Source organism: Impatiens glandulifera, unplaced genomic scaffold (genome assembly GCF_907164915.1).
Source record: "Impatiens glandulifera unplaced genomic scaffold, dImpGla2.1, whole genome shotgun sequence".
Taxonomy (NCBI): domain Eukaryota; kingdom Viridiplantae; phylum Streptophyta; class Magnoliopsida; order Ericales; family Balsaminaceae; genus Impatiens; species Impatiens glandulifera.
In genome coordinates, this window is record NW_025919138.1 from 610,744 (window position 1) to 623,583 (window position 12,840).

The window sequence follows — 12,840 nt, forward strand, 5'->3', positions numbered from 1 at the left end:
ACTTATGTCGATGTGCTTGGTTTTAGAGTGTAAAACCAGATTGTATGTGATTGTTATGGCACTTGTGTTGTCACAGAAAATTGGAGATTCTTCGGCGGTGATCCCGAAGTCCTTTAATTGTTGTTGAATCCATAGGAGTTGTGAACAACAACTTCCGGCTGCCAGATATTCAACTTCTGCGGTTGATGTAGCAACCGATGTTTGCTTCTTGCTGTGCCATGACACAAGCCGATCACCTAAGAATTGGCATTTTCCGCTGGTACTTTTTTCTGTCAACTTTACAACCTGCATAGTCTGCATCAGAGTAACTTGTGACGTTAAAAGATGAGTCCTTTGGATACCACAGACCGACTTCAGAGGTTCCCTTGAGATATTTCAGTATTTGCTTAGCGGCTGTATAGTGAGATTGTTTGGGATTAGCCTTGAATCTTCCACACACTCCGACCGCAAATAGTATATCCGGTCTACTTGCTTTCAGGTATAGAAGTGATCTGATGATTCCACGATAGGCGGTCACGTCTACTGCCTGACCGTCATCATCTTTGTCCAACTTAATTGATGAGCTCATTGGCGTAGCCGCGGAGGAGCATGTGTCCATCCCAAATTTCTTCAGAAGTTCCTTTGTATATTTGGGCTGACTGATAAAGGTTCCTCCTTCGAGTTGTTTAACCTGAAGGCCTATGAAGAAGCTTAATTCTCCCATCATACTCATCTCAAATTTGTTAGTCATCAAGGTTGAGAATTTATCACACAACTTAGGATCGGTTGATCCGAAAATGATATCATCCACATATATTTGAACAAGTAGAATATGTCCCTTTTTCTCAAATTTAAATAAGGTTTTATCCACTGATCCTATGGTGAAATCATGATGTAACAGAAATGCGGTTAATGTATTATACCAAGCTCTAGGAACTTGTTTTAAACCGTACAGTGCTTTATTTAGGCGGTATACATGATTAGGTATGTCAGCATTTTTAAAACCGGGTGGTTGTTCAACATATACTTCCTCACATAGGTCACCATTTAAGAATGCACTTTTAATATCCATTTGAAAAACTTTAAAGTTTTTGAATGCAGCAAAGGCTAGAAAAATCCTAATGGCTTCAATTCTAGCTATAGGAGGAAATGATACTTCAAAATCAATGCCTTCTTCCTGTTTGTATCCTTGTGCCACTAATCTAGTTTGTTCCTCGTGACAAAACCGTCTTCATTGAGTTTATTTCTGAATACCCATCTTGTTCCTATGACCGGTTGATCTTTCGGTCTAGGGACTAGGTACCAGACTTTGTTACTCTCTAACTGGTTTAACTCTTCTTGCATTCCCAAGATCCAATCCGGATCCGACAATACTTCATCCACCCTTTTCGGCTCATTCTAGGATATGAAAGCGAAATTAAAGTATTCCTCCAGGATTTGTTGCCTAGTTTGGAAAGGTTTTGAAGGGTCACCTATAATAAGCTCAGGAGGATGATTTGTGTTCCTTTTGAGATTCGGTTCAGGAGTGTCCACCAAATCACCGTTTATTTGATCAAGGCTAGACATATCGGTAGGCTGATCAATAATGTCAGACCGACCGATTTCCTCAGTTTGTATCGAGGTGTCAGCTTCCTACTGTGTGGCAGCTTGATCCGGCTGGGTTTCATCAGCACCCATTTGGTCATGGACAAACCGTCTGAAAACCGTAACCTCATCTTCACTATCAGAATGGATATTATTATTTTCCAATCTATTGTGTAGATCAAACGATGATGTAGTGTTGTTTTCAACCGATTCATCGAATACAACATGAAGAGATTCATCCACGGTTAAAGTTCTAGTGTTGTATACTCTATATGCTTTACTAACTGCTGAATAACCTAGCATGATCCCAATATCGGATTTTGCATCAAAAGCAGATAAGTAGTTTTTGCCGTTAATATGAATGTAACATTTACAACCGAAAATTTTAAAATACCGAATGTTAGGAATCCTATCAAAGTACACTTCATACGGTGTTTTGTTGTGAAACTTGTTGATTAAAGACCGATTTTGTGTTTAACATGGAGTACTGATAGCCTCAGCCCAAAATTTTTGAGCAACACCTGAATCGGCTATCATGGACCTTGCGGCTTCCTTGAGAGTTCGGTTTCTTCTCTCGGCCAGGCCGTTTTGTTGAGGAGTTCTAGCACTAGACAGCTCGTGGCTAATACCGGATTCATCAAGAAATGCATTTAGAGTATTATTTATAAATTCGGTTCCTCTATCACTCCTAATGTTGTTTATGCGTGTTGATTTTTCATTTTGCAAACGTTTAAGCAATGTAATTAAATTTGATGCGGTTTCACGCTTAGATGCCAAAAATATTACCCATATATACCTAGAATAATTGTAAACAACTACCATAGTGTAAAGCATACCACCTAGGTTGGTGACCCTAATCGGTCCAACTAAATCCATGTGAAGGAGATCTAAGCATCGGTTAGACTGAATGTGTCCTTTACTCTTAAAGGTTGACTTATTTTGTTTACCCATTTGACAGGCTGAACACACCTTATCATTTTTAAATACTATATCAGGAATTCCTTCAACTAGTTTTTTACCGCGGATATAGTTTAAGGTTTTGAGGTTTAAATGGTTTAGCCTTTTATGCCATAGCCAAGTTTGATCGGTTTTAGCTACCATGAAAACATGATGTTCTACTTCACTTTTCCAGTCTACTTTGTATATATTTCCTAACCTATTTCCGGTCAGTAGTGTGTTGCCCTGAGAGTTTTTAACTAAGCATGCATGCTTAAGAAATTCTACAGTATATCCAGCATCACACATCTGACTAATGCTTAGCAAGTTAAAATGTAGATTTTCGACTAGAAGTACATTATCAATTATTAAATTACCATGGACAATCTTACCATTACCTACACTTCTACCTCTTGAGTTGTCACCGAAGACAATAATTGCACTGGTTTCTATTTTGATGTCGGTTTGAAGGTTATTGTTTCCATTCATGTGTCTGGAGCAACCACTGTCCAGATACCACTCAGAGTTTCTTAGCCGTTTCTTCATATCCTGCAAAATATACATATTTACAACTATTTGGTACCCACATTTACTTGGGTTCACAATTGATTAGTCCCTTAGGTATCCAGACTTTAATAAGTTGGATAACTTTCCCGGTTATGGTTCTAACTAGTTTTCCTGTACTCAGTTTGACATCTTTCTGTTTTCCTAAGAGTGTCTTATGTTGTGGTGGCCTTAGGTTTATTTTATGTGGTCGTGGATCGGTTTGCTTACCTTTTGGCCGGTTGGCTTTCATTCTCTCAGGATGAAGCCATTTTTCGGAGTCATTTGGACTTACATAGGTTATTTCGTCTTCCGGTTTTGAATCACTTTGTTCTTCATCGTCGGTGGAAGAACTCTTGACAAATCTTATAAAGGGAAGATTGTCTTTTATGAGCTGAATTTTGTCCGAATGGTTCCGGTTGGCGGATTTGTTGTTTTTGTATCCAAGACCAAATTTGCATTTGGGATGTCTTTTATACTTAGACAACTGATTCACCATTTCACTGGATCTTTTCCATGCGGCTATTCGATACTGGGTTCGAGCATCTTCCTCTTCGGTCAACACTTGAACTGACTCCTTGAGCTGTTCGGTCTCAAAGGATAGTTCAGGTGCTGCCTCGGTTTCTAAGATTTCATCAGGTTGGATGGTTTTTGGTTCAGACATGGTTGGTGCTATGGGCTCGGTTCTAAAGTTGAGTTGGGTTGGAATTAATGTTAATAGGTTCTTATACTCTACTACCATGTCATTTAGTGCATTAAATAACTCATCTTTAGTAAATTATTCACAAGGAGAGTCAAATACCTGTTCCTCGTTTGCCATGAGACAGGTGAGTTCATCATCGCTGTCATTGTGAGCCCATAAGCTTCCTCCATCATCGGCTATTAGTGTTTTCTGAACTTCCCTTTTTTCACCGGTTTGTGAATAGTTGTTTCGGTGATTCTGATCATCCGGTTTTCGGCCATCCCGTCTTGGTTTTCTGCATTCCCACCTGAAATGTCCCAAACAATTGCAATTATAACATCTAACATTATATTTATCACCGTAGTTATTGTTATTGTTTGTCGGTTGGATTCTCTTCATGAATCTTCCAAACTTTTGTGTAAGCATTGCCATGGCATCCTCGGTGAACTGTTCAACGGTTCTTATCGGTGCAGGAGCAACCGGTTCCATGGATGTGACTAAGGCTTTAGTAGAGGTTGAGGCTAATACTTCATATTCGATCCTAGATCTCATTTCAAACTCATATGCCTTAAGATATTCGAATACATCGTGTACCTTCATCTTGATTAGGCAGTTTGATTCCCTCATCACCATCGTCTTTATATCTCATGCATTCGGAAGAGATCTTAAGGCTTTCATGATGGTCTCCTTATTATCATACTTCTTTCCAAGGGTTGATAGCTCATTTATCATATCTGTAAACCGTTCACTATACTCCCTCATTGTTTCTCCTAGTTTTATCTTAATGTTTTCAAACTTCTGGGTAGCCACCATTAATTTGTTTTCCTTGGTTCTTTCATTTCCCTCATGATGTTGGATCACTGTTTCCCATATTTCCATTGCGGTTTCGCCGTCTCTGACCTTACACAAGGTATTCATGTCCAAGCCGTTGATGATGTGGTTTCTGGCATGGTTGTCCAGATTATTTCTTCTGCTATCTTCTTTTGTCCAATCCTCCCTATCTTTATCAATCTTTATCGGTCCTTCAGACAGGATGAACGGCATCTCATCATCCATAGTGATTAAGTGCAAGTGCATGCGTAATTTCCAGTTGACGAAATCATCACCTTCTAGCATTGGAGTCTTCTCGAAAGTCATGCTTGCTTGAGTATTGAAACTAACTGCTCTGATACCAATTGTTAGGATCTAGGTCGGGGCTGGGGAACCGGGGTTTGGCCAGTTAGTATTTTCACTCAACGGTTGGTGTTTAATCCGGTTAGAAATTAACACCGGGTTTCAATACTACACAGGCTGTCACAAACCCTTGAACTGAGTTCAAGTGCAGAAGTGGTTTGTTTCAGACTGAAGCAACACGCACACGGGATGAATAAGGTCGGATTTGGATAAAGTCGGTTTGGAGTTTAGTGGGTCGGTTTGGAATTCAGTAAATCGGTTTAAGTATTGCTTAATCGGTTAGGGCAGTATTAGTCGGTTAGTATGAATCGGTTAGAATGTAGAGCCGAAAGAAAGTAAAGAACAAGACAGGTTTTTATGGATGTTCGGAGATGAAACTTCTACGTCACCCCTTCTTCTTGAAACCGCGAGAAGGATATTCACTAAGGAATACACAACACACAATCCGATCGAGACTTATTTGCTGCACGATAAATACTCGTACAATTCTCACCGAAATTGTTATCTCACTTCAAATGTACACTTAAGCTTTTTAATCTTAGAGAGATAAACGCAACTTATAAATTGGGTTGTTGTAACTGCTAGAACTTGTAGCTAGTGAGACAGGTAACTGCATTTACTCCTCTTCAGCTCCTTTTATAGGTGAAATGTTCCAACGGTCACATTTCTTCTCCTTGAATCTGATTGGTTGAGCAGAGGTTCAGTGATTCAGACCTGGCGGTTTAGGCTTCCAATACGTAGGTCAAACCGGCTAGGTTTGTTTTTTACTTAATGTAGAAACTGTCGGTTGTACAGTTGCCTGCACCTGGAAGGTTGTGCCTCTGACTTATCCTAGAAGGGAAAGATCTCTTCAGGCGGTCTTCTGCAGCCTGCAGAGTATCTTCAGACTTGTATGGATATGGCAATGTTACAGTCTGTTCCTTTTATATCATCTTCCGCAGATACTTAAAGTATCTGTTTGCACCGATTTGTAGATTGTACTTAGTTTGATGTTCTTAGCTTCTTTCTCTAAGTAGCTTCTTCATCGGTTTTTCCGGTTGAATGCATTTCAGTTTAAGATGTCTACCGATTGTTTAGGTTAACCGGATGACTTTAGGTTTTTCATAGCTTCAGGTTAACTAAATGACTTCTGGTTTTGGTTACATTTTTTCCTTGTCTTCTAACCGGTCTTGTTTTTCTGATCGGTTGAATTACTTGACCGGTTGAATTACTTGACCGGTTCTGGTTCTTAACAGTTCATGCACAGGAAGTTTATTTTGTTAAGTTCTTATTTTAACCGGTCTAATTTATCTAACACCGTTGATGCATGTAAGACACACATCTAAATACCTCCAGGTTGTCGAGTTTTAGAGGAACATCATTCCAAACTTCTTCTGGTGTTTTTCATTCCAATGTCATCAATGGACAACGATTTATAAGATAATTCATAGTGTTAACCGCCTCACCCCAAAACCGCTTCTTTAGACCGACCTCAAACAACATACACTAGACACGCTCAAGTAGCGTTCTATTCATTCGCTTCGCCAAGCCATTCTGTTGCAGTGTCTATTATATTGTGAAAATCAGTCTAATGAAATAGGTCATCTCCTTCTAATGGAAAAACTTCTATTAGACCGCCTAGTCTAATAGAATTAGACTCGCGTCTAATTACAATAACCATTAGACTGGCACGTCTAACTCCACTGAGTTAGACTGGCACGTCTAATTCCGGTTCTACCTCAGACTTGTCTGAAGGAGTTAGACGCACGTCTAACTTTCACTAATTAGACCACACGTCTAATTATTCAATAACCATTAGACCGACACGTCTAACTCCACTGAGTTAGACTGTACGTCTAATTCCGGTTCTACCTTAGACTTGTCTAAAGGAGTTAGACGCACGTCTAACTTTCACTAATTAGACCACACGTCTAATTATTCAATAACCATTAGACCGACACGTCTAACTCCACTGAGTTAGACTGTACGTTTAATTCCGGTTCTACCTCAGACTTGTCTAAAGGAGTTAGACGCACGTCTAACTTTCACTAATTAGACCACACGTCTAATTATTCAATAACCATTAGACCGACACGTCTAATTCTGGTTCTACCTCAGACTTGTCTGAAGGAGTTAGAGGCACGTCTAACTTTCACTAATTAGACCACACGTCTAATTATTCAATAACCATTAGACCGGTACGTCTAACTCCACTAAGTTAGACTGCACGTCTAATTCCAGTTCTACCTCAGACTTGTCTGAAGGAGTTAGACGCACGTCTAACTTTCACTAATTAGACCACACGTCTAATTATTCACTAACCATTAGACCGACACGTCTAACTCCACTGAGTTAGACTGTACGTCTAATTCCGGTTCTACCTCAGACTTGTCTGAAGGAGTTAGACGCACGTCTAACTTTCACATCAATTAGACTACCTGTCTAATTCCGAATATCAATTAGACTACCCGTCTAATTACAAGTATATTAGACTACACGTCTAACTCCGATGAGTTAGACTGTACGTTTAATTCTATTAGACTTGCGTCTAATTCCGTGTATTCATTAGACTTGCGTCTAATTCTTTACATCTATTAGACTACACGTCTAATTCCGAATATATTAGACTTACGTCTAATTCCATTATTCTCACGTCTAATTCCATTAGACTCACGTCTAATTCCGCGTAACTATTAGACCGTCCGTCTAATTACACGTCTATTAGACTACACGTCTAACTCCGATGAGTTAGACTGTGCGTCTAATTTTATGCGAATGAAAATCAAAATCGGTCTAATGACCCTCATTAGATCCAAGTCTTATAACATATTGTCTCAATACACCTGTATCGAAACTCATAAGTTATTTCATCATCAAAATATCAGAGGGTAAATTATTTCAACACTTAGTCAAAATAATTTGACCCAACAATTTTCCACATTACCTTTAGAATCCCGTCTGGTTTTAAAAATCCATTTACAACCAATAGGCTTCACCCCTTCTGGTAATGGGACAAGTTCCCAAGCTTTATTGTCTTGCATAGATTTATACTCTTCATTCATTGCATTAATCCACTTTACTGAATTAGAACTATCTATGGCTTGATGAAAGTTTATTGGATTATCTTCCATAATTCCAAGATTATCCTCATGTTCTTGAAGAAGTACATATTCATCCGACATAGTACTTCTCCTTACTCTTGTGGATCGCCGTAATGACACTTGTTCCTCAATAATACTTTTTTCTTGAGGTTGTTGAGTTTGTTCCTCTGGGAGATTAACATCGTCTTGATTTTCTGGAATTATTCTAATATTTTCAATAATCAGATGATAATCTTGATCATTGTCCATACAAATCGGAATAGGAGTCAACTCTTTGTTAACCAAATTAGAAGTTGACTCTTCCTCAAAGACAAAATCCTTTATTTGATTCTTAACCCCAAACTCAACACCCTCAAAGAATACAACTGTTCCTATCTCAAAAAATGACTTTAAGTTCGGATCATAAAATTTATAGCCCCTTGATCGTTCAGAATAGCCATTAAAGTAACTATTAACTGTTTGGGGTCCAATTTATCCATATGAGGCTTATAAGGCTTTGCCTCTACTGGACATCCCCAAACATGAAAATGTTTTAGACTGAGTTTTCGCCTTGACCAAAGCTCATAAGGGGTTTTAGTCGTTACTTTTGTTGGCACTCTATTTAAAATGTATGATGCAGTCTTTAGTGCTTCACCTTAGAGTGACTTTGGTAAGGATGAATGGCTAACCATACACCTCACCATATCTTGTAAAGTACGGTTTCGTCTTTCCGCTACACCATTCAAGCTTGGAGAGCCCGTCATGGTGTACTGAGGAACGATACCACACTCTTCTATGTATTTAATGAAAGGCCGTGGATGTTGTTCACCTAAACCGTCATACCGACTGTAATATTCACCACCACGATCAGATTTAACTTTCTTTATCTTTCTGTTGAGTTGATTTTCAACTTCAACCTTAAATGACTTGAACACATCCAATGTTTGATCCTTTTCTTGAATAAGAAAAATGTATGCATATCTAGAGAAATCGTCTATGAATGATACGAAATATCGCTGACCATTCCAAGACGGAGTCGGAAACGGCCCACAAACATCAGTATGTATCAACTCAAGTATTTCTGTAGCTCTATATGCATTCAATTTTCTATCATTGGTTTGTTTTCATTTAATACATTCAATACAAACATTAAAGTCCGTAAAATCAATGGATTTTAGAATCCCATCTGACACAAGACGTTCAACTCTATTTCTAGAGATGTGACATAAGCGTTTGTGCCCGAATTATTATTATTTAGCTCTCGTTTAGTACCTATTGATTCCACATTCAAGGTTTCATTATATAAAGAAATTGTATCAAGTAAATAAATATTGTCATAATGCATTAATGAACCAGTTCCTACATCCGAAGTACCAATAGATAACTTAAATTGACCATTTCCAAACAAACTAGAATAACCATGTTTGTCCAAATAACGAATAGAAACCAAATTTCGTTTAAACGAAGGTACAATAAAAGTATCCTTTAGGTCCAAATAGAAACCAGAACTAAGCAACAATCTAAAGTGTCCAATTGCTTCAACTTATACCAATTTTCTATCGCCCACAAAGATACGTCTTTCAGCATCACTTGGCTTTCGGTAGCTCAGGCAACCCTGTATTGAAATATTGATGTTAGTAGTAGCACCGGAGTCTAACCACCAAGTATTTCCAGGTACTGATGCTAAATTAACTTCAAAACAAACCAGATTAAGAAATGTACCTTTCTTTTCGCGCCATGCAATATATTTAATACAATCCTTCTTTAGATGTCCAGCCTTATTGCAAAAGAAATAGTCATTGTTAACATTTTTCTTTGCATTTGGACCCTGAGTAGTATCAACATTCTTCCTTTTCTTGCCCTTATCCCTAGAGTGCTTTCCAGATGAGCACATTTTGTCCTTTCTCGATTTAATCTCTCTTCCACTTGAACACAATGAGATATTAGTTCATTCAAGTTCTACGTTTCTTTCTGACAGTTAAAACTGACTTTAAAGTGGTTGAATTGAACTGGAAGAGAAATAAGAATGAGATGCACAAGTAAACCCTCATGCAAATCAAGCTTTAGTGCCTTATGTTTTGATGCAAGATTAGACATCTCTATGATGTACTCCCTTATATTACCATTGCCCTTATACTTCATTGAAATCAAGCTCTTAAGAATAGTGCTTGTTCCAGTCTTATCGATTTTACCAAAGCGCTTTTTAATTTCTGCAAGGTAATCTTTAGCATTGGTGGTGTCTTCAGACACAGCACCATTGAACACGTTTGGAATTGCACGCTTTATGATCATAAGACTCGTGCGGTTAGAGCGTTCCCATTTCTCAAATTTAGCCTTCTCTTCAGGACAGCTAATAACCGTAGGAGTAGTGGGTTCCTTTGTCTGTATCGCAAGGTCTATGTACATGCAACCAAGAACTATCTGAATGTTCTCCTTCCAATCCTTAAAGTTAAAGCCATTAAGGATTGGGACTGAACTTAGGTTGGCATTAATATTTGCAACATTAGCTGAAAACATAATTTAAACTATAACTAACATGCTCACTTTTTTAATTTTCAATCAAATTTAAAATAATCATCAAATCCCATCCAAAATATCTAGTGCACCATTAAATTCAAGTCTTTGGACAATGAAATTTAACTGCTAGTGATATTTTGTTGTAATAATCAAATACTAACAATAATGCATGACAAATAACAAACCTTTCTTTCGAATGATTTGATATTCTTATGTAAAAATCTTTATAATTGTTACGTGCTTATTATCACAGGTAATTGTGAACTTCGGTCAACTAGTAACCTTCCTTTGGGCCGATTATCTAGTCACATTAAAATTCACCATTACAAACATTCAAAATTCGAACATAAACAAACTAAATTAGAGAGGTCACTTTGATGACGTCATAACTTAACTTATTTAATTTAAATAAAGAACAATCCGCTGAATTATTTAATAAGATTAAAACATAAATAAAATTAAAAGAGTTCGACTCTTTCTTATATTGATTTAAGTAAATAAATAATAATATTATTTAGAAACTTAATTGTGTTAAAATAAAACCAAAATTTTATTTTTCTTAAAATTTTATTTTCTTATAAAATAATAAAATAATATTATTTCTTAAAAAATCCTAAATTGAATAATATTATTTTATCCGAATATTATTTCTTAAAAAAATCCTTAAATAAAAAAAAATAATTTTCCAAAAAAATAATTATATAATATTATTTCCTAATAATCCTCAATAATAATATTATTTTCCAAAAAAACAAAATATTTTACCGAATTTTCTTTTAATAAAAGATAATGAAATAAATTATTTCCTTTAAAATAGGAATTGAAATAATATTATTTCCCAAAAAAATATTTTACCGAATTTTCTTTTAATAGAAGATAATGAAATAAAATTATTTCCTTTAAAATAGGGATTGAATTCAAATAATATTATTTCCAAAAAAAAATATTCATGATACATTTCAAATTACGATTTTCAAGTTTATCTTTCAACTTTCTAAACTTATGATGGCAAAACTTCTTTAAGAAGGTTTACCAATTAGGGTTTCTCTATACAACAAACTTCAAAATTATGAAACCGATGATTTATTTTCCCCTAAATTCATAACAAGAACAAAATCTTCCTAAATTCATGTATAAGAATAAGTCTTTCTAATTGAATAACAAGTTGGGCTCTGATACCAATTGTTGGAATTAATTAAAATAATTTCACAATAAACTTAAATTATAAACTATAATACCCTACATCTTTATTTCTTGTTTCTTAGATATGAAAGACGAAAGCGGAATATATATACTTGGATCCTTAGACATGATTAGATAAGATGGTTGTCTAAAAGGGCAGAAATCCTTTAGCCTTATTTCTCCGAAGATGGGGATTCAGAGAGAGAGAGTGTGTGTTAAAGTTAGTTCCTTCTTATTTTTTATCAACCAACCTCCCTTTTATAATTTTTTCTGCCTTTTGGGGACCATAACCGTAATAACTGCCTCATTACGCTAATTTCTAATTTGGCCCCTCATCAAATTAGAAATACCGCAAAGTATCCACAATTTAACATTCATAACAATAATGTTCTTAAGTCAAATCCCAAACATCCTTAGATCACATAATATTGACTTATTATAATCAATGACCATATATATCCATTTAAATATATAAATGTCCCTATAAATTGTAACAGATACATCTCAAGGCTCCGCCTCTACCGCCATATAACCAACCACGGTGCTGCCTTGAAAGACATAAAATATCTTTTCTCGCACGCCTCTCATTACCACTAACGACCCATTTGCAACTCTCAATACGTTCTTTTGACTCTTCCATGCAAAACCATGTTTGTCTAGTGATCCAAGAGAGATTAAATTATTCCAAAGGTCTGTGACATGTCATACGTTCATAAATACCCTCTTGATTCCATCATGTATCTTCAAACACAATTTACCAATCTCCATCATCCTGAAAGACTTGTTGAAACCTAACAAAACTTCACCCACCAAAGTCTTCTCAAAGGTCTTGAACCAACTCTCGTTACGTATCATATGGAACGAACACCCAAAATCCATAATCTAAGATTGTAGGACAGATTAGTGGAGTGAACGAGAATGTCTACACTTTCGTACTAATTATCGACCTCTTGAACAACCAACGATTCTCCACTCTTCTTCCCTTCGTTACTCAAATCTGGATAATCTCATTTAAAGTGCCCCTCCTTGTCAAAATTATAGCACTTAGTAGATTTCTTCACTGGAGTCTTCGAACGCCTCTTCTTCTTACTTTTATGGTCTATTCTCTCGGTTCTCCCTCGAACCAAGAGTACATCTCCACTTACATTGGTCTCTTCATTCTTCTTCTTTTGGTCCTTCAATCTC

At 36.6% G+C, this 12,840-nt stretch overlaps 1 protein-coding gene across 1 annotated transcript; it reads right to left on the reverse strand.

Moving 5' to 3' along the window:
• Positions 1–9,915: 9,915 nt before the first annotated feature.
• Positions 9,916–10,473, reverse strand: LOC124917519. The gene has a single exon (XM_047457931.1). It carries the CDS (start codon positions 10,471–10,473, stop codon positions 9,916–9,918), a length of 558 nt encoding a protein of 185 aa, XP_047313887.1.
• Between the last annotated feature and the right edge of the window lie 2,367 nt (positions 10,474–12,840).

Bases quoted from the DNA above. Each gene is read 5' to 3' on its own strand.
- LOC124917519 (XM_047457931.1), bottom strand. From the start codon at position 10,473: ATGTTTTCAGCTAATGTTGCAAATATTAATGCCAACCTAAGTTCAGTC.